This window comes from Panthera tigris, chromosome F3, assembly GCF_018350195.1.
Source record: "Panthera tigris isolate Pti1 chromosome F3, P.tigris_Pti1_mat1.1, whole genome shotgun sequence".
NCBI lineage: Eukaryota > Metazoa > Chordata > Mammalia > Carnivora > Felidae > Panthera > Panthera tigris.
In genome coordinates, this window is record NC_056678.1 from 40,135,627 (window position 1) to 40,157,466 (window position 21,840).

General features: G+C 54.0%; 1 protein-coding gene across 1 annotated transcript in view; it reads right to left on the reverse strand.

Moving 5' to 3' along the window:
• Window positions 1–239: 239 nt before the first annotated feature.
• CACNA1S (calcium voltage-gated channel subunit alpha1 S) overlaps window positions 240–21,840 on the reverse strand; it is a 64,995-nt gene continuing 43,394 nt past the window's right edge. The window contains exons 26-44 of the mRNA XM_042976391.1: window positions 21,335–21,493; window positions 19,879–19,989; window positions 19,080–19,163; window positions 13,338–13,394; window positions 12,373–12,501; window positions 12,108–12,173; window positions 11,419–11,510; window positions 10,094–10,253; window positions 8,966–9,093; window positions 7,865–7,961; window positions 7,409–7,511; window positions 6,378–6,479; window positions 5,965–6,089; window positions 4,648–4,776; window positions 3,623–3,870; window positions 2,155–2,240; window positions 1,298–1,389; window positions 955–1,092; window positions 240–807 (exon numbers count right to left, since the gene is read on the reverse strand). Of these exons, the coding sequence (XP_042832325.1) occupies window positions 556–807; window positions 955–1,092; window positions 1,298–1,389; window positions 2,155–2,240; window positions 3,623–3,870; window positions 4,648–4,776; window positions 5,965–6,089; window positions 6,378–6,479; window positions 7,409–7,511; window positions 7,865–7,961; window positions 8,966–9,093; window positions 10,094–10,253; window positions 11,419–11,510; window positions 12,108–12,173; window positions 12,373–12,501; window positions 13,338–13,394; window positions 19,080–19,163; window positions 19,879–19,989; window positions 21,335–21,493 (2,358 nt within the window). The 3' untranslated portion in view covers window positions 240–555. The remainder of the gene's footprint in view (window positions 808–954; window positions 1,093–1,297; window positions 1,390–2,154; window positions 2,241–3,622; window positions 3,871–4,647; window positions 4,777–5,964; window positions 6,090–6,377; window positions 6,480–7,408; window positions 7,512–7,864; window positions 7,962–8,965; window positions 9,094–10,093; window positions 10,254–11,418; window positions 11,511–12,107; window positions 12,174–12,372; window positions 12,502–13,337; window positions 13,395–19,079; window positions 19,164–19,878; window positions 19,990–21,334; window positions 21,494–21,840) is intronic.

A 21,840-nucleotide genomic window follows, 5' to 3' on the forward strand; every position in this document is an offset into this window, starting at 1 on the left:
GCGGCGACGCGGCCCCGGTCAGTGGAACTGGCCATGCACTTCTAGGAGAATCCACGTTCTCCACGATGAGCCCCTCTCTGCTGCATGCAGGATAGCTGCCCAGAGAGCCCCTCTGTTCTCCTGGGCCCAGGCTCCCGAGCCTGTGCGCGGGGTTCCTGGGAAATGGGGTGGGGAAGACGGATGAGTGAGTGTAGAAGTTTCCAAAACAGGAGACAGGCAGGGGCCAGGGGCCAATGGCATAGGCCTGGAGACTTTAATGTCCTGCTGGTGGGAGTGGCCTTATGCCAGACAGACACTGGCACTGACTGGGCCTATTTGAAAGACATTAGAAGCTCCATCCAACCATGCCTCTTGCCAGTGAGGAGAAGGGCCTGTCAATCTACTTCTTCCGGACGTGTCTTCCGGTCGTTCCTGACCACCCCTACTCGGCCCATCCATTCAGCTGCTGAGAGAGAGAGGGGCTGCCGTGGTGGGCTAACCCTTCTCGGCCCCAGCCACCCCTCCCTCACCGTTGGTCATGCTAGCTCTAAGCCCATGCTGCTGCTGTGCGGAACCTCACAGCCTGCGGGGGATCAGGGTCTCCTGGGAGCCCTGATGCTGGTCAAGGCTCCCCAGCGAGGACCTGAGTCTCAAGCGTCCCTGGGCACTGGCCATGCCCTCTGGGGACTCTTGTCTTTTCAGTAGCTCTGTTGCTGCCACCTCCACATCCTCTGGTTCCATCTGGCAGGCATCTGCCAGGGCCCGGCCTGTCACCGTGACAAAGTCAGCATCAGCCGCCAAGGTGTCCAGGCCTCCTCGAACCAGAGCCTGCAGGGAAGAGAGAAGGCTGGGTGTGATCTCCTGGGGAGCTGCCTCAGGGGTCTGCCTCTGTTGGCTCTACCCTCTCTCTACCCGAGGACATCACAGGGCCACCCCCGAACGCAGCCCACTGCTCTGTCCCAGCCCCCATCTCACCTCCTGTATCAGCCGGGCTGTCGCTGGAGTCTGGCACCTGGAACTACTCTCCTTGGTCCTACCGTGGTGGGATGCTTCCTCAGGCCCCGGGGCGGGGTCCCTCCTCTCCCCAGGCAGGGGAGGCTCTGCGCCGGCGCGCTGTTCCAAAAGCACAAAAGCAAAGACCCCAACAGGGATGCTGGAGCCCACTGGGATCCGGTGAAACTCTAGCCCTAGGGAGCCTCAGCCAAGACTCACAGAAAAGGGAGGACCCAGGAGTCCGGTCCTTTCTGTTATTAATGGACAAATTACCACCACACCCTTCCTATGCATAGAGTTTCTTCCCAGGCCTGTGCCCTATTACCTGGCAGAGGGTAGGAGATGCCTGGGCCCCGGGCATTTCTCTCTGGGTCAGCTGTCCTTTTAACTTTTCCACACAGGATTTGCTGTGGGCTCCTGTGGGCAAGACAGGGCAAAGGCAAGAGGGGCCTGAGTCAACAGAGCTCTGCCTGGCCAGGCATCCAAACTCTGAGAGCTCTCTGAGACCCGTGGGGCTGTGGAAGGGGTCCTAGAGGTGGATGTAGGCTGAGGCCCAAACAACTCCAGGCCAGGCAGGACCCTGTGTTGTCCCGTTGCCCTTGTACTTGTCCTGGTCTTTGTGCTTGTGGGTTTGGGAGGGGGAATCAGGGCCAGAGTTTGACCAGCTCTGGTCAAGCTGTTTCTCAGTGTGTCCACGTGTGTTTGCATGCAGAAGTGTGTGTGTGTGTGTGTGTGTGCGTGTGCGTGTGTGTGTGTGTGTGTGTGTTTACACACCATGGAGCAAGGCAAGTGCCCTCATCTCCCTTGAACTCCAGCATCCTCAGGGCTCTTGCTGTCACACACAGCAGTCTAGGACCTGCCGGGAGATTGCCAGACCATCTGCCGAAGGGCCCCAGAGCCAAGGGGTCAGTCGTTCAGGAGCTGCCCTTCGGGCGAGTGGGTGTGAGTTTCCAGGCATGCCCCCTTCCCACCTCACTCGGTGACCTACATGACACCCTTGACCTCCGCCTGGATCAGGAGCTGGCCCTGACTGCTCTTCTGTCCCAGGCCCAGCTGATCCCACCGCAGCAGGCTCCCAAGCCAGCCCTCCCAGCCAGATTCCCCAAGCGTAAGGAACGAGCGAGGCTCCCCAGGCCTCTCTGGGAGAAGGCTCAGCTTCTAGGGTGCACAGAAAAGACTGACCCAGGACGCTTCGGGGCTGGCCAAAGGCTCCTCCTCTGGCAGCAGGCGTCTCTGTCTCTCCAGGGAACTCCCTTTCATAGCGGATGCTGAAATGGAAGCAAGGCTGGTGATAGGGAAGCAAGGCAGGCTGCTGGTTCTCCCGCCATCCTGCCCCTCTATGGCCCCAAACGTCCTTTTCCCTCAGGATCTGGACCCATCATCGTGTGCAGCCTGGACTCCAGGGCTGGTGCTCCCACTGCTCTGTGCCCAGCCAGTCCTGGCTCTCTAAGAGAAATGGGCCAAATACATCCCCCACTCCTCTCCTTTGTTCAATGGTCCCTGCTGTCAGACATGCCCTTCCCTCTACCCTTTCCACATTCTGTTCATCTTCCGAGGCTCAGCCCAGCCTCACAACCTCCAGGACACTGGTTCTCAACCTTGGTGGTACACTGGATCACCTGGGGAGCTTTAAAGACTAGTAGTGGCCATGTCCCATCCCCAGAGTTTGCGGTGAGGCCCAGGAACTGCAATTTTGAAAGCTCCTTGGTGTTTCTGATGCTCGGTGGAGGCCGAGGAACGTTGTTTAGCTCAAATCTAGGCCTTTCCAGCCCATGGTGATCAATATGCCTGCATTCTCAGCACACCTGCTCTTTGTGATTATTCGGTCACTATCAGGTCCCGTGACACATCTCCCAAGAAGACTACAATCCTTTCAGGGCAGGGCCCAGGTCTGGTGCTTCTGTATTCCCAGAACACCTAACACCATGGTGACCCAAGGTGCAGGTGCCTCTCAAGGCTTGAGGGCTGAATTCAAAGGGTCTCTGAATGCAAGGGCGTGTAGGCAGCTCTGGCCATGGGAAACACCTGCTCACGGGGCTTCTGCCCTGTCCTGCCCATTACTGAGGGTGTGCAACTCAGCCTTTCCAGGTCTAAGGTACCTCTAATCACGCGGCCTCCTATCTATAAGGGAAGGTCTGCTTGGACCTCAGCCCGCAGGTTGATTTCTGAGAAGCTCCCCGACTTCATCCCGCTGTTTTTTCATGAGATTTATGTAATCACGGATTATATCTGGTCGACAGCTCAGGGTGAAAGAGAGGGGGCCCAAACAGCAGTGAGATATCCCTGGAACCCAAATCCTACAAATAAACTTTAACTTTCCACAGTTGTAGTAAGCTCTCTTTCTAATCTAATACGTTCAGTAGGTCTCAGCTCCTAGACCTGCCGTAGGTGATGGAATAAAGGAACCACGCAACGTTTGTGCCAACGCTGACATGAGGCTGCCCTCTGCTGGCCAAAGGAGTCTCTGCAGTCTGGGCCTGCCTCTTGCATTAAGGGGGAGGATGGATCCCAAAGGACACCAAGGCAAGCGGAGGACAACCTATATGTTTCAGGGTGTCCCCTCTCCGGAAAATCCTGGAACCCACTAACCATGTCTTCCCAGTCCTACCCCAGTACCCTTACACCCAAAGCTGGCAGTGACTGCCACTACCTGGAAAATAGCTGGCTGTTGCTATGGCTGCTGTTGTCACAGGCAACATTGGCATTGGCATTATTGGTGTTGGCATGAGCAAGAGGGTTGGTGCGTGGATCTTGAGGGAAATCCTCCAAGAAGACGGGTGATTCCAGCTCTTCCATCTCTATCTCAGCAAACTGGAGGGGTCTCTGGTTGGCCATCACAGGGGGCAGGGAGTTGGTCCTTTCCATGAAGTTGTCCACCTGGCCAAACAGGCCCCAGTCCTCTAGGGTCAAGAAGGAGAGCATAAGGGCTGAGAGCAGTGACAGGGAAATGAGAGCTGAGAGTGCATGGGGACTGCCATACTGGGATGATTTGCTGGGAACAAGTGATGGTATTAGAAGAAAAATCCTATAAGGCCAAAGGGAAATGGACTGGGCTGTAAGGCAGAGAAGAAACCACCCGCCTTCAGAGAGTTCTCAGTACAATGGGGTAGACAGGACACATCTAAGGAACGACATAGGAGACACAGATAGCCAGATAGGGAAATATGGTATCATGGAAAGAGCACTGGATTGGGAGTCTGGAGAACTGGTTCTAGTCCCACCTCTAAAACTAACTAACTTGCTAACTTGGATATCTCATATAATCTCCTTGGGTCACCACTTCCTCATGAATAACCCAGAAGGTTTTAACTAGGTCATTAAGGTCATTAAGGACCTTTTAGTTCTGTAGCGTCATAAAAAACACTAGACAGCTAAGAATTGAGGGCCAGTGTAACTGGAAGCAGGTGGGGCATTTGACAATGAAGGGATTCTAAGAGATAGTGGCTGTGGGGACTTGAGGAAAGGAGTGAGGCTTGGTAGAGGAAGGGAAGAAAATACGTGTTATATTTGATAACTGACTAGGTTGAGTCACTGATTTTGAGTCCCAAGAGATGTGGGCTGTGGGTGTCTTCAGTTTCCAAATTCCCCTCCTATGTGGCTTCTCGCCCTCATTTCTATGGGATGTTGCTATTCCCTGTGCCTGGGACACACAGGGTGGTCATGGCCTTCGCATACCCGGAATATCCCTTCCTCCATCGCAGCCTCCACCATGGCTCTCTCCAGCTCCTCTTCAGCTGTCAGGTCTCCTGAGATGGTGCGCCGGATCTCTGGGGCTGCCTCTTCCTCAATGGTCCTCAGTCCGGCCTGGGGACAGAAGCTCCGTGACCCCTCCAGTCTAGTGGGGGAGACCAGACTGCTTCCCATGGCCTTGCTCATTTCTAGCTCCAGCTCCAGCCCCACTCTCTCCTGGACATTCAATGTCCCAGGACTCCATGAGGCCACTATGTCTTGCTCTGACTTCTGGGATGGTCCAACTTCATGGGGATTTCATATCCTCTCCAGCTTCCAGCTGGAAAAATCTTCTTACTCAGTAGAGTCTTTTAGACAAATGATCTCCTTTTACTGAATATGCCATTAATACAGTTTTTTAAGTTGATTAAAGCCATGGGACAAATCAAGATTGGTGTCACATGATAGCTTGCAGTGAGAACATGGCATCATTTCTGTGACGTTGCTGTACAAGATGTATATCCCTAAATCTATCATGAAGAAACATCACCTGAACTCAACCTGAAGGATATCCTGTAGTCTTCAAAAGCGTGAAGGTCTTGTCAAGGAAAGACCAAGGAACTGTTCTAGCTGAAAGAGTCTAAAGAGATATAACAACTAAATGCCATGTGTGATTCTAGATTGGATCCTTTTACTATAAAGGCATTCTTGGGACAGCTGGTGACATTTGCATGGGGCCTGAAGATTTGGTGGTTATAATGTCTCAATGTTAATTTCCTGACTTTGGTGGTTGCATTGTGGTTGTGTAGAAGAATTATGTAGGAGAATGCCCTTATTTGCAGGAAATACATATGAAAATGCTCTGGGTTGATGGAATGTCATGCTGGGAATTACACTTAAAATGGTTCATAAAAAAGGTGTTTGTATTTTACACACAACTTTTAAAATCATGACACTGTTTTAAAGTAAAAATTGCAATTGAAATAAGTTTTTGAGCACACAGCCCAAAGGCACACATATTTTTGAATTTGTAAATTGTGTGCACTATAATTAACACCAAAAAATAGAAATAAAAGACAGATGAGATGAAACAAAGTTCTAAATTTCTCTGCATGCCAATGGACCAGTTTAAGCACTCAAATCCCTCTTCTGAACCAATGCCATTGCCTTTGGGTCTGTCACCCAAAGATGGAGGAGCTCCTGCCTGGCTCCTCACTCACCCTGGAGCCCTCCTTCCCTCTCTGCCTCTGTCACTGGCCTTCAAGGACATGGAGCCTGAAGACCTGGCTCAGTGGAGTCCCTTGGAGGTCAGGTTGGGCTTACCTGGATTTGTATAGTGTCCTTCTTGGGCCGATACCCATAATACTCTTCCTGGCGCTTCATGAACTTCCGGAAGTGCTCCTGGATGAGAAACGTGGCGTAGAACTTCCCTACAGTCACCTCATCATCTGCAGAAGAGTCAAAAGCGATGTCCTGAAGGTGGGTAGGAATCTGAACTAGGTTCAGAGTGGGAGCCAGGTGTAGCCAGGACCGGGCGCTTCAGGACACTCCTCTCCTTGCTGACTTGGCCAGTGGGCGGTTCCACCCTAAGGTTGGTACCCGCCCTGATTACCACCATGGGGTCTCTCCAAGGTATTTACGAAGGTTCTGGGCCATTCTCAGATTCCCACAGGGCTTCCTGGAGAAGTCCCCTTGTTCCCTGCCTCTGGATGCTGGTCTCCCAAAGCAGCACCCACCTCCTATTGGAGGAATGACCTGGTCCAGGAGCTTCATGCTGGTTCTCTTCCAGATCTTCTTGATGATGGCCCTCAGCTCCTCATTGGCCTGCTCAAAGTTACCTGGGAGCAAGGGACAGGCAGGGGCAGCCCTAAAGTCACACGGCCCAAGTCAACTGCACTTGACAAAGACACCTAGAATTCTCCAAACACCTCATTCAACAAATGTTGGCCAAGATTTTGTTTGTCTATTTGGTTTTGGCAGCTGCTGTGCTGAGCACTGGCAAGAAGGGGAGGGCATCACCATCCCCCTGGGGCAGCCCAACCCTTGAGTCATGTTTCCACACCCCACAAGCCTTGGCTTCCAGTGTTCAGAGTGGCTCCCTTTGAAGTCTGTCTGTCATCTCCTGGTCTTCTCCCTTTCCCCTCAAAATCCTTTAAATCCCCATGGCCCTCTGGTCTATTCCAAGGACTCTCAGGCAACCTTCCTGTTGCCCTAACGTGGTTTCTCTCACTCTTGGTCTTCCTCTCCTTGCCCTCCCAAGAAAACCTTCCCTGTGGTGGTCTCAGATCCCTGCAGTGGTCCTGATTGCCTTCGGGGACGGCTCTGATACAGCCAAGCGCTAAGTGAGGGCTCAGGAACCAAAGAGCCCCCAGCTTAAGTCCTTTCCCTGCTCCCATGATGTCTGCTTCCTGGCGGCAGGGCACTCAGCTGTGGAGCTGAGTGTGGGCTGCAAGCCCAGGGCTACCTGAGGCGCCCCTCTGCTCCCCCCAGAGCCACACCACAGGCAGCCCCCACCTCTGCACGAACACTGCCTTTTTTTGGGCCCCATTCAGACATAGCTGTGTGGGAAGAGATCCTTAGTGACCTTTCCCCTGCAGAGAATTTTTGAGCTCTCTCGAAGCCCTGAGAGGCACAGCCTGGGGTCCTCCTTCTGCTTTTCCTCATGGCTCTTGGTTCCAACCCTTAGCTCTGAGAATCTGGCAGAATCTGTACCAGAAAACTCATCCTCTGAGAGAAGGGAGGGGGCTGCATGCCAGAAAGTTCTCACCTTCCGTCTTGATCTTGAGTGCTGTGCGGACCAGGGCGAAGAGAGTGGCGTTGAAGGTGACCGTGCCGTCGCTGTTCAAGGGCATGTTCATGCCCACCAGCCGCTGTGAGGGGAGGGGCAGTGGCTGGCTGCTGAGCTGGGACCAGGCCAAGCTTGGCAGGTCATTCTGGCCTGGTCTGTGGACCGGGAGGGGATGGGACATGAAGGCTGGGGGTGCAGGTGATTCGGGATGCCCTTCACGAGGGGATGGAAAGGTAAGTTGGGAGACACTGTTGACTGTTGGGAGACACTGATGAGTTGGGAGACACTTTAGGTCCTCAGGAAGGGACTTGGGGACCCAGGAGATGACTGCTCTAAAATGACTCATCCAATCAGGCCCTCATCAGCTTCCCTGTCCCTTGATACTGGAGCCTCTTCCTCTCCCAGGGGGCACCCCTCCCTGGTCGCGCTGGTTACCTTACATGCTACCCGGTGTGGGCAGAACTTCCCAAAGCCCAGAGGGGGTTGGATCCGTCTCAGCAGGGTCACCACATCCAGGTGTTTGATTCTGCCCCTGCAGGAGGACACAGAGACTTGTACACCAGGCGTCTCCACCCAGGACCTCCTCCCTGCTCAGAGAACGGCCAAGGGGAAGAGAGCCAGGTGGCAGGGGAGTGCTTCCTGTTTTCAGAGTGTGTTTAGGAAGTTGAAGCTGAGCTCCTGCTTTAAAGAAGAAACAATGTTTGGGTTCACTGTTACCCACCACCAGGAATGGGCTGTCCTTTTTTTGGGCAGACATCCTTTTGAGACCAGAATTCCCTCAGATGTGGGATCTCCAGAGCCAGAATCTGGACCTCATTTTCCCCACGGCAGAGCCTTCCTTGGGTTCTGTTTGAGCTGACTGGGGGGCTCTTGGGTTATATTAATAGAAGTAGAGGGTATGGATCACTGGAGGTGAAAGCTCACTTCCAGAGACTGGTAGAGAGCTAGAGACCTGTGTCATAGGTTGTTGTAAGGATTAAATGAGATAATGTACGCAATGGTTAGCACAATGCATGACACTTGGGAAATACTCATCAAATATGAGCTTATTATAACTTTTTAAAGAAAGAATATAAAGCAGAAGTGCTTCCCAAGATTTAACATAGGTATGAATGCCCTGAGGATCAGGTTAATAAGCAATGCAGGTTCTGATTCAGTCAGTCCAGGGTACGGCTCGGGGCTTTGCATTTTAATCAAGCTAGGATGCTGTTAGTCAGTGGACTAAAACTTTGGCTAGCCAGAGCCCAGAGCTGCTCAGGTACTGAGTTCCCTGCTCTCAGACGTGTCCAAGCAGAAGCTGAATGACCATTTCCCAATAAAGTCAAGGGGTTTTCTGTCCTGAGAGGCTGTGGGATCCCTTCTAACTCTAAGAAACTCCAATTTTCTGATCTGGGACCTCAGATAATGAAGGAAGAAGTCCATTCATTCTTATTAAACTGGAGAGTGATTCCCTATAGGACACAAGGACAGGGGCTAGGATTGGGGGGGTGGACAGTGAAGGGAGGGGTCTGCACAGAATCTACAGACTGGACTCACTTAGCCTCCGGGTCATACTCTGCCCAAATGGCTTTGAACTCATCCAGGTGATGGGGGCCCAGGATGGACCAGTCCCGGGTGAGGTAGTCAAAGTTGTCCATGATGACAGCTACAAACAGGTTGATGATCTGCAAGAGGAGAACCAAGGGCTGCCACCACGGGAAAGCAGGTGACGATGGGGAGGGGCTGGGGGCTGGGAGATGTCCACTGGGTAAGGGGGCCAGAGCTCCTTCCTACTTGGGCCCTCACTGCAGTCCTTCCGAATGACCTGCGTCCCAAACACTAGTGACCTATGTCACACCTCTGCGCTCCTCCATAGACAGTGTCCTCTGCCCGGGTTCTTGGTGCTGATCCTTTAAAACCCAGCTCAAGCTCCTCCATCTCGGCCTCTCGCCCCCGCCCCAGAGAGATGAGCCCCCTCCTCTGTGCCCTCACTGGACCGTGCGTCATTACTGCTCTTGCCTTTCCTGTGTCTAGTGGGCGTCCCTTTGAACTGCAAGGCTTGCTCAAACATGGATTCCCCAGGTGCCCAATGAGCTCCTCCAGGGCCAGACTGGGTCTTATCATGTTTCTACCCTCTGCCCTGAGCCCAGGGGCACACAGATGCTCACACAACTGTTTTGACCGAATATAGGGAAGAAAATAGAGTGAAGAGACGACAGTCCCATGGATACTGCTGGCTCTTTGCGTTCCACATGAACAGACAGCAGCCCTCGCGTCTTAGAACAATCTGTGCTCTGTTTCTAACCCCATTCGGGACCTCCTCTGGGACCTTATTTCCAGAGCCCCAGCCTCCTCACAGCGGGGCCACTTTCTCTTCGGAGGAACAGGGAGGGGCAAATGGCTTTACTGGGAGCCCCTATTTATTTAGGACAGAGCCCCCACTAAATTCTTTTGATTATTCATTCGTAACCAAAAAAGGTAAAAAACAAAAACAAAAACAGAAACAAAAAACCTTTTAGCAACCCCTCAGAAAACGAAGCCACCCGCAGGATGGCCAGAACCAGAATAATCTAACCAGAGCCTCCTGCCTCCTGTGCCCCTGAGGTCAATCCCCAAGAGACAGAAGCTGACGGGGAAGGGGGGGGGGCAGATTCCCTTGTGAAATCACCCTCCTCGCCATCTCACCAGGAAGGCGCAGAGCATGTAGAAGCTGACGAAGTAATAGTAGGCGAAGTTGGTGCCACACGTGTACTCCTCACCCGGGGCATAATCCGATTCGGGGTCACACAACTTGCCGTAGCTGCAGGCCAGGAGGATCTCCTGCCACGCCTCACCTGTCGCACACCTGGAAGAGATGGGCTTCTGTTGGCCTTTTCACTCTTTTTTTTTTTTTATTCGTTGAATGTTTATTTTTGAGAGAGAGAGAGAGAGACAGAGCAAGAGTGGGGGAGGGGCAGAGAGAGACACACACACAGAATCCGAAGAGGGCTCTGGGCTCTGAGCTGTCAGCACACAGCCCGACATGGGGCTCGAACTCACGAACCACGAGATCATGACCTGAGCCGAAGTCGGACGCTTAACCTACCCAGGCTCCCCGAAGGCATGGCCACTCTTGGGCAGCCCCTCAGGAGGCCAGCAGCCTGGCAGGAGCAGACTATGGACAGACGAGCAGACTAGGGCTGCTCCCCCAACCCAAAGGAAGCAGTTCAGATCCCTGGGTTCACCAAGTAGCTCAGTGTGAGGCAGCCCTCAGTTTCCTCTCTGTGCCGCGGCCCCACTGCTCTGTCCCTTAAGGAGCACTATAGGTAGGAGCTGAACTAAAGAAAAGGGGCAAAATCAATCCATGATTCAACTCCCTGGTGGGGGGTCACACAGGAGAGCCCTGCGCTGGCCAAGGTGACATACTCTTTTGAAGGGACATGTGACTTCTGTCTCCTGTTTCAGTGGGATGAGATCAGGGGAATATACCGTACTCCACTTAGACCAGCTACGTCATTTTTGGGGCCCAGTGCAAAACAAAGATGTGGGGCCATTTGTTCAAAAATGATTTTAAAAATGGCATCGGTTGCATAATGGTGAGCGCAGCTAACTTCTAAAAGTGATCAAACATTTCAAAACAGGGACAGGAGAGACTTAGCTCTTCTTTTTTTCTTCTTCTTTTTAAAAAATTTTTTTTAAAAGTTTATTTATTTTGAGAGAGAGAGAGAGATAGAGCGAGCACGAGTAGGGGAGGGGCACAGAGAGAATCCCAAGCTGTCGGCACAGAGTCCCATGGGGCTTGATCTCCTGAACTGAGATCATGACCTGAGCAGAAATCAAGAGTCGGGAGCTTAACCAACTGAGCCACCCAGGCACCCTGAGCCTTAGCTCTTCTGAGTGAGGGCACTGTGTTGTGTGGCTGCTCAAGCCACAGGGTCAGGAAGCCGGCCCTGCCTGCAACGTAGAGTAGAGCAAAGCAAAGGCCAAGGTCAGAGGGTGGGGACAAGGTGGGGACAGAAGGAGACTGGTACCTGAAGAGCAGCAACACAGCTTGTGGGAAGGTCTGGAAGTTGTTGTTCCGGTTTATTTGGGTCCCGTCCACCATGGCGATCTTACCAAACATCTGCAAATCACAAAGGGCTCCAACCTTGGGACCTAGGTCACAGTTTCCCCTCAGCGCAGGCCCCACTGTCCTCTCCCACCTGAACTACTCCCCTCCTCCACCCCTAACCTCCTGCAAATCCCCTTTATTTTAGGCCACGGCACACCCGAGGCCAAATCAGTTAGATTATTTTCAAGGTTGGGTGAAGTTCGTCCAATCAAGCCCAAGGAAAGCCCAAGAGTGGACTGGTTTTTCCAACAGCAAGCCAACTTGGGGACTCAGTGTGGGGAATGGGGGGGAGAGGGGACACTGGAGGGTAGACTGGGACCACTTGAAGCGCCTATCAGGGCCTGGGAGAGACACAGCCTGGCCCCTGCTGTTGACCTGCATGCCGAGGCCCCTCCCGGACTGCTCCCACCTGACCAGCACTGCAGCATCGGGGAGAAGGTGCAGTCTCCTTTCTCAGACTCACAGCTACGCCCCTGGGGGCCAGGATGGAAGATGCAGGGAGGGCGGAGGGTCCAACCTCCACACTAATTAGGCCTCTCTGGGGTCCACCGACGCCCCCTCCCACTTGGCCAAGATCCCTCCTTTGGCCTGGGCCCACCTGCCTCTCACCTGCATGCCGATGACGGCGTAGATGAAGAAGAGCATGACGATGAGCAGGGCCACGTATGGCAGGGCCTGGGGGTGAGGAGGGAGGGTCAGTGCACAGGGCTCCACGCCCTACCCTCCCCGAGCTCACTGCGGACCCCGTGGTCGCCCCAGGGCTCTCCCCCGGGCTGGACGGATGTCCCTCGCAGCCTCTCCAGGTACGTGCAGTGACCACGGCCCCCACGCAGACCTGGCTCGGACCCTGGCCAGGTAGGCTGGGCACACGCACCTGGAAGGACTTGATGAACGTCCACAGCAGAGTGCGCACTCCCTCTGCCCGGCTCAGCAGCTTGATCAGCCTCATGACCCGGAACAGGCGAAAGAAGGCGCTGGAGATGCGGGCGCTCTCGTCTGGGTCCTGCGGGCCGGCAGCCCCAGAGGTCAGTCTGGAGGTGGCACCTCACAGGGGTAGTAAGGGGCAGGCGGGGGAGGGAGGGGCAACGTGTGTGTGCTGGGGAGGCTTCCATGGATTGGGGGGGCAGCTCCACCCCCACCTCACGGCCCCTGCTGCGAACTGCCGCTGGACCACCCGTAGCCTTAAGGCTTTGGGCTTGTTTAGCCGAGAGGAGGGAGTGGGCCAAGCAGCGTGGTAAGCCCCTTCTCAGGAGAGGGCAACAGGGAGGTGAGGCTGTGGCCGGGCCTGTCCTCCTGGGGCCTCCTGCCTTATCTCACCTTCTCCTCAAGCTGCCACGGAGCAGAGGACCCTTTCAGCGCAGTTTCCCTAAAGCTTGGCTGCTCTGTCACCATCAATCAACATCGCCACCCCACTCAGCACATGGCTGTCCTAAGCCAGGCAAGCCTAGCCTTAGACACCCGGATAACTCTGGAAGGGGAGAGCCCTGCCAGGCTTCCTGTGTCCCCAGAGACCTCGTGCCAGCGAACGGTCACTAAGGTCCTGTGCCAGCTAGCAGTCACAGTCCTCTCGGGACGTTCCCATCTGGACAGAGGGAGCCAGAGAGACCCTTCGCCGCATTTCCCGGGGCTCCGAGAAAGCCACTACATCCATGCACAGTCTACCGCAGAGCCCCCGCTCCCCCCCGCCCCCAACCCGATCCCTCCAGGGCGCCTGCTCTAGGGAAGGAAGCCCTCAGTGCTGGATCCACCCCATGCAATCCACGGCCAGGCCCGAGCATGCAAGCTGCAGGGCAGAGAGCCGGCGGGCGTGCAGGGCAGGCTCATGCAGCCTGGAATTACAACGTTCCCGCAGCCTCCACCCAGGCAATACAGTCCCCCGCTGGAGGCCAGGAAAGTCTGTGGAGAGAAGAGACCGGGGGAGGGGAAGGGGAGGAGAGAGAGAGGAGGAGGGACACGATGGGAAGGGGGGGGGGAGGTGAGGAGAGGTTGTCAGAAAGGACACACAGAAGAGTTAAAGAGAGAAAAGACAGAGCGGCAGGGGATGAAGACCCCGAGTGGCTGCCAATCAGGGGTGGGGGTGGGCGGGTGTGAGGATGAAGCTGTGGGAACAGTGAGGCAACAGGCTGGGGACAAGGGAGCAAGAAGAGGAGGGAAGACCAGACACGGACAGGTCCCTTCCCATCTCCAGGATGTGCCTACAGCTGACAAGGGGCTCAGGTGCTTCCTGTGTGTCTGGGTCACATGATACTGGGGCCATCCCTGCGGGGACACACTGGAAACACCAGCTCATCACTCTGAGGGGGCTCACACCCCTATTTCTCCCCGGGTCCAGCAAGGCTCCCTTGTGCCACTGAGGCCCTTATGGAAGTCCCATCCTCCAGGGGCTAAGGCCCTCTGGGGGAGTCTGAGACCCCCACCGCAGCTGCTTCTCTGCCCCGGACCCGGGAGCGGGGCCGAGGCCTCCATCATAGGGGCCAGGAGTTGCATGTGTGAGAGCCGCATTTTCTCCTGTTTACTCTAAACTTCTCTCTTAGGCCACCTTTCAGGAGAAACCTTTGTCCCGGAGTTGTGGGACAGGGGAAGTCCTTGTTTCATCTTGCAATTATTTCTGGGTGGACTGGTTCCCAGTATACTGGTTTCCCCAGCAAGCAACATTCTCTTGGGCAGCTTTTCCCTGGACCACTGGTTCTCAATCCTGGCTGCACATCAGAATAAGCTGGAGAACTTAATTTATTCCTTTGCTGGGTTCCCACCCAAGCCAATTAAGTCTGCTTCTAGGGGATGGGCCTGGCTCCAGGGGTTTAAACTGCATCCCAGGTGATTCTAATATGCAGCCAAGGATGAGAACCAGTGTTCTAGACCCATACCACCAATATGGTAGCTACTAAGCACATGTGGCTATCTGAATTACAGTGAAAATTAAATAAAATTAGAAATTCATCTCCTCGGTTGTACTAGCCACATTTCAAGTGACCACCAGACGCACAGACACGAATGGCTAGTGGCTACCGGACTGGACAGAACAGAAGATTTCTATCGTTACAGAAAGTTCTAACAGGCAGGGTTGCCCTAGTCTGCTCCCCGGTTTGTAGGTCAAGAATGCAAATCAACATTCAAATTTGAAGTCTTAACATGACTTCAGGGAAACATTATTAGTACATCTGCTCCTAAAAATCCAATAATGACCGATGCCCTCTGGGCCCTCCACCACCAAAGAAACTGTTTTGATTTATCCAGGCTTCCTCTACACAGATCTCAGGCTGTTTATTTTGGCTGTTTGGGGTTCTCTCTTCTAATTTTGCTGGTGAGAATCAAACCATGAGGCCTTTGGGATGCTATTTCCCAGTGGAAACCCAAAATGGATGGAAATCTACAACACCCACCTACCCACCTATGCATGCACACTCAGGCGCGCACGCACAAACACACACGCGCGCGCGCGCACACACACACACACACACACACACACACACACACACACACACACACTGATTTTGCCCAGGACCTATCCAGCCCTTAGTCTGCCCCACCCCCTCAGGATCTGAGTAGAGCTCTGTCATTGTCTTTCTGCACACGGGAGTGAACAGGATTCCCAGGCCAAGCCCTCCCCCAGACAGCGAGGCAGCCAAGTCCCCAGAAAGTGCTGTTCCTGCCAGGGCTTCAGCCTAAAGGAATCTCAGGCTGAGGGCTCCTTCCTCACAGGCTCCAGACTCTTCCTCAGCTGCTCCCCCACTCCCCGCCCCCTCTCGGGTGTCTTTAGTGCCAGCCCTCTCCCCCACCTCTCCATAGGATTCACCCCTGGGCTGGCAGACCGTAAAGTGCTTATCATCAGGCAGCGGAAAGTTAAGAAGCCCTACGCATGGGTAAGGCTCCTGGCTTTGGGGCTAGTCCCCAGCTGGGCACCTCCATGGCCAAACCGGCCACCTCTGAGCAGAATCGCACTATGGCCACGGTTAGGGTGGCTCAGAAGGCCGAGTGTTCTCCACATCCTTCCTAGGATACTCCTCCGCAGGCACTCTGCCCAGAGGGAAGCCGTCTTTTGAGTTCTGTCTCTGATTCCTGGATCTCCTCTTCCCTGTCCCCTGCTCCCCTCTTTCACCCTGCAGTGACCCTCAGCCATCTGCCTCCCCACTCAGCCTGGACGTTTGTCCTGCCATTTCTATAGCGCCCTTGCTTGCGCTGAGACCCTCTACCCAATGTGCCAGCCCTCGAGACCACATCAGGGGTCTGGTCCCTTTCCTCGAGCATTACTCCAGGGTGAAACTGAGCTCACTAGGCCCACCCGAGACCCCGTCGTTCTTCCTGCAGATGGACTCATCACATTGGCTATTCCTCAAGGGTCAGTTCCTGCACTCACACCCGCTGTCCTGTCCTCACTTCCAGCGGAGGATTCTGCCTGCTGCTTCCGACACGCCTGTGACTGCCCAGGATGAACGCCCTCTTCCCTCCGCCCCACCCCCCTGCTCCCTTGCACCCTTCGTGATTCTTGCCACCTCTGCTTACACTCTTCCTCTTCCAGTCTTCTGACTCGTGTCCTTTCCCGTCGCCTCCGAAACTCTAATCCCTTCCTCAACAATCTCTTCTCTCACATGTTGTGAATTTCCCCTCTGTACTCGCTCCGTCTATGGTCTCCCTTTCCCTGTATTAATCAACATCCACTTTCCAGTAACTACCTCACCTAACCTCCTGGCAGAAACTGTTTCCTGTACTCACAGCTGCTTGATGTTTTTTGGGTTTTTTTTCTTCTTATCACTTTCTGGTCACTGCTCCATCCTTTTAACTGGTTTCAGCCCCACAGTGTGCCAGTCTGTCACCCTGCTCATGGATGGCTTCCAATCACAAACCCTGTGGCCTTGCTGGCTTCAATTCTGCAGGATCTCAACTCCTTCGCAGCTGGCTCATCCCACCCGAGGCTTGAACCGTCACCTCCATGCATCTGGGACCAGCCCATGTTGATGGAGCTGCCACCATGTGCCAGACGCAGAGTGACACTCGGCTCCTCTCCTGCATTTCCAATGACTTGCCACCCGTTTCCACTTGTGTACCCAGCATCCAAACCCACAGCACCAGAACAGAATCATGGTGAGTGCATCACCCCAAGTCCTTCTCTTCAGGAGGTGCTGAGCCACCTTGGGTTCCTTCCTTCCCATGGCCACAGGGTCACATTCACCAAATCCTGCTGCCTCTGAGCTTTTCTGTTCCTCTCCTGCCATCTGAGCCCTGACTCTCATTGCTTTATGCCCGTTTGCTTTGCACACCCTCTTTCTACTATGGACGAACTACAGCTTTCTGAAATCCAGCTTCTCCCCTGGGACACCGGGTCTTAAGCCCTTTCATTTATTCAAAGACTTTGCTCCAGTAGTTACCTCCTTACTACCAGATATTTGCAAAGCCTGAGGATATGCTCCCATTTTTCTTGTTTTTGTTCCTGTTTTCTTCCAGTTTATTTATTTTGAGAGAGAGCAGGAGAGAGGCAGAGAGAGAGAGGGTGACAGAGAATCCCAAGCAGGCTCCAGGTCGTCAGCGCAGAGCCCAATGCAGGGCTCAACCCCATGAACTATGAGATCGTGACCTGAGCCAAAATCAGGAGTCAGAGGCCCGACTGACTGAGCCACCCAGATGCCCCTTCTCCCATTTTCAAGGAAACTCTCCTTGGCTCCACATTTTTCTCTAACTCCTATTTCTCTCCGTAGCAAAACACCTCAAAGGAATTGTTCCATTCTTTGCTCTCCCTTCCCAGCCCACCGCAACCAGGCATTCTTCCCCATAATTCTAGTGAAACTGCTCCTGCCAAGGTCCCCGTTGCCAAAAATCAAGTCAATTCTCAGCTCTTATCTTCCTTGACTTTTCTGTTCTCCTTGATCTCAGGACATCACTCTCTTTTGGTTCCCCTGCCTCAGAGGCCAATTCTTTCTTAGTCTGTTTGCTGGTTCCTCCTCGTCTCTCCAATCACTAAACACGGGAGCATTCCAGGGCTCAGCCTCCGGATCCCTTCTCTCTAAATACCTTCTCCCTTCTCCGCAGATCTCGTCCATCCCCACAACTTTAAATACCATCTTCAAATTTATACCTCCAACCCGCCCTAGCCTCTGAGCTCCAGACTCATAAATCCCAGCCTACTGGGTATCTCCTTCCAGATGCCTCATAAGCATCCTAAATTATCGTGTCTAAAACAGAAATTTTGGCTTCTGCCCCACACCTGCTTTGCAGCAGTTTCTGCATCTCAGTAAATGGAAGCTCAACTGCTTGGACAAAAATCCTGGTAGTCACCCTCGATTTGTTTCTCTCTCTCTCTCTCTCTCACTCTAAATCAAGGCCAGCTGCAAATTCTGTCAGCTCAAGCTCCCAAATAAATAGGATGTGTCCAGTTCTCACCACGTCCACAGCTAGCCCCCTAGCCACCATCACCTCTCACCTGGTTATCACAACACCCTCCTGGCGGCTCTCCCTGGGCCAGCCCTGTGTCCCCCACAGCCTTCTGTCAACACAGCAGCCAGAGGGATCCTTTAGAACTAAAGTCAGACCAGGTTTAAGCCCTCCAAAGGGCTCTCATCTCTCTTAGAATAAAACCCAGGATCATAACCATGGCCTTCAAGGGCCTAAGGGATCTGGCACCTGCCCTCTGTCTCTGACCTCATCTCTATCTTTCTCCACTCCAGCTACAAGGGCCTCCTCCTATTCCTCAACCTCAGGGCCTTTGCACTCACTTGTTTTTCTCCCTACAACACTCTGTGCCAATACCTGCACGGCTTACCCCCTTGCTTTGTTCAGGTTGTCACTCAGATACCATCTTGGCACCAACCCTTCATTCCCTTCCAGTAAGTTTTCACCCTGGTTTATTTTTCTTTATAACACACGCTGAGCATATCTGCCATGTTAGAGAATTTTTATCGTCTGTTGGCCTCCGTGTTCTTGTTTATTGCTCTATCTCTAGCATGGGTGGGAGGTACTCGATAAGTATTTGCAGACTAAATAAATAACTTCCTCCATAACAGCTTTAGTCCTTCTACTGCTTTGTTCCAAACCCTCTGGTAACTTCCCATTGTCTGCTACATAAAGTTCAAGGCCCCCTCGCCACTGCTTACCTCTCCAGCCATCCCTACCCGTCCCCCCCCACCCCCCCGCCTCGTCCCTCTTCTGCATAGTCATGTGCTTCTGCTAAACCGGACCTCTGGGTGTGCCCCGAATCTTCTATCATTCATTTCCTACTCTGTGCCTCCCCTACAGCAGCTCTGCCTGTGGTGTTTGCTCTTCTCTCCACCTCCGGTCACCAGCTCGCTTTCCTTCAGGACCCATCTTCAGCTTGTACCACCTCCGCGAAGCCTTCCCTGACCGCTCCACCCAGAGGAGACCTTTTCCCTTTCATAACAGCTCTTGCCTTGGACAGCCTGGTGCGTTCACGATGGCTGCCTAGAATCTGAGTTATCCGTCTGCTCTGTAGGCTGTGACGCCTGTCATTTCCAACTCTGTAGACCCCCGGGGCGCCATGCTGCACACACAGCAGGCACCCCACAAATGTCTATGGACTGCACAAGTGCTTGCACCCCACCCCGGGGATGGCTCTGTTTGCCTGATACTCACGTCGATTTCACTGAGAATGACATCGATGATGCTGCCGATGACAATCAAGAAGTCAAACACATTCCAGGGGTCTCCAAAATAGCCCTGGGAAGGACAGCAATGGGAGAACCAGGGGGTGAGCTCCAGGGGGAAGGAGTTTTGGTGGCCAGTAGAAGGTGATGGTCCCCGTCCAAGGTAATGCAGAATGGCCAAGCCAGGCCAAGGTGGGGCGCGCGTGGCCCCACTTTCCACTAGTGCTCCTGTGTGCCCACCCACTCCAGTACCCCTCTCCCTTGGGCTCTGTAGTTCCCTTCCTCCAGAGCATAAGGTGGTCAGAGAGGAGGGACAGAATGGTTGAGAACTCAGGATCTGGGATCCTGATCCGGATGGGGAACTCCTTCATCCTCCCCAGCTTTGAAGCCATGTCTGGAGCTCGCTAGTGCAGACCTTTCAGAGTGTGGCTGGGCTTGGCTGGGCTTGGCCAGGTGGGAGTGGGACTGGGGAACCAAAGACACAGTGAGATACTCCCCCTTCAGAAGCCTAAGGGCAGGCAGGGAACATAAGGCAGGTTCAACAAAGGGCTTGGGGAAGAGGCAGCCAACATCTATTCGGTCATCAGCCAGTTCTGGCAGCCTGAATATCTTGCACGCCTTATGCCTTGTGTCTAAAGGTGGAAGTAAGCAAAGGGGTGAGCAGGGCGGCACCAGAAGTGCTGGATGAAGGGGCTTTCAGGAGAATGAGACTGGGGTGGGGGCGCACGAGAAGTGACCTGTCCTGTCAGGTGCCATCTGCTCATCTTGTCCTGTGCCCCAGCACTCACCCTGGCCTTGAACGCCATGAGCTTGAGGACCATCTCCAGGGTGAAGATGATGGTGAAGGCCACGTTGAGGATGTCTGAGATGTGGTTCATCTCCTCTGACTGGTTGTAGTGCTGTGGAGAGGCACAGGAGAGGGGGCTGGAAGGGCCCAGTGGCCCTACCCCGCAGGTTGCATCCCAGAGCCCCATTCTCTTCCCAGGCAGCTCCCAAACCTCTTCCTCAGGCTTCCTGCCCACTTTTTTGAAATCTCCAAAACCCAGGTGCCTGTTTTGGCAATCCCCACCAAGTCTAATGGATCCCCCTCTCCCCAAAGAGACAGCAAGAGGAGGAGGAGGAGAGGTCCTGCTGAGCAGGCTGGTCTACGCGTGGGACTGCAAGGTCAGAGCTTATTTCCAGATCTGTTATGGGATGACCAGGAGGGGAGGCCCCTCAGCAGGACTCTGTGACAGGTTCCATCTAGTCATCTGGGCACAGAACTGGGAGAGAAGAATGCTGATTCCAGAGCTGGCATTATCACCAGCTACGGGTGTACAGGTGGGCCACCGAGCTCACCAGGCTGACACTCGTGCACACTGTCCCCCGGGATGGTGAAGCAGTCAGAGCAAGAACCTTAGCCCCCTTGACCCAGCACTGTGATGCTCCTTAATTCTGTTTCCTTATACAACCTGCCAGGAACCTCGTGGTCTTTTTGGAAAGTTGATGAACTCCCGCTTCTTCCATAACCACCCCCCCCAGGTAGTTCAGAAGGATCTGGGGGCTGCCCCCACCCCACCCTGTCTTCGCCAGACTGCCTAATTCTGCTGCCCAGCTCAGCCCAAACTTAAGCCATTGCTCACGATCCTCTGTATGACCTGGCCCTGCTGGCCCAGTGATTCACTTTCCATGTCCTCATCACCTGGCAATGCGAGTCTTGTTGTTGGATGTGTCTGCCTAGGGCCAGGAAGCCTAGCTGTGCAATTCTATTTATACGGGGCTTAAGGGATCTGATGCTTAATTAAGGTTTGCTAACGATGCTGCTGATTGTGATATTGTCTATAAAGTACGCTCAACTCCTAAGAGACACCTGTTCTGTGAATATCAAAGCCATTTTTCTTGAGACTGCAGCCAAGATTCCAGCCAACTCAATCATGCAGATTTGCAACAGCCGAAGATAAACTGAGAAGGCACTTCCTACTTCCCACGCTGCCGTGTGCTTCTGCACAGCTATCTCCTGTTTGCAGATTTGTGCAGCTATTTGTATGTCTGAATGCCTTCTTAATAAACTACTGGGTGCCTGGCAACCAGGCCTGGGCCCAGGGAACTTCTCTATCCCCCGCAGTACCTCACCACACAGTGCCTGGCACATAGGAGGTGCCAGGAAAAGTATACTGGGGGAAGGAGACGGGAACCTTGCCCCGCCCACCTGCCCCGCCCCTGGCCCCAGTGCATCCGGCCCTTATCTCCTGGGGGCGCCCTTACCTGCATGCCCAGGCAGATGGTGTTGAGCATGATGAGGGCAAACATCAGGTACTCAAAGTAGGAGGAGGTGACGACATACCACACCCGGTACTGGTATGGGTTTTTGGGGATGTAGCACCTCAGTGGGCGGGCCTTCAGGGCATATTGCACACACTGGCGCTGAGACACAACACCACAGGGCAGGTCAGCACTGACGGCCCCTCCCTTGCTCTCACACTCACATGCATGGGCTGGAGGGAACCCTGCATTCTGGTCAGCCAGGAGCAGCTGTGGCCAGGAACTCGTGGCTGACGGGCTCTGCGGGACTGTTTAGGGGACGAGTCCCAGTGGGCCTGTGGGTTCCCCTTGAGTTATCCCGGCCCATTTCTAACATGGCTGTAGCCCCACCCAGGGGCCCTGAAGGACTAGCCTTCTCTGGGCATCGCGAGGGTTCCACGAGAAGACTCCCACAACACCAACTTGTATTGCTTCATGTTGGGGATGGGTTGGGGATGGGGTAGAGTGTA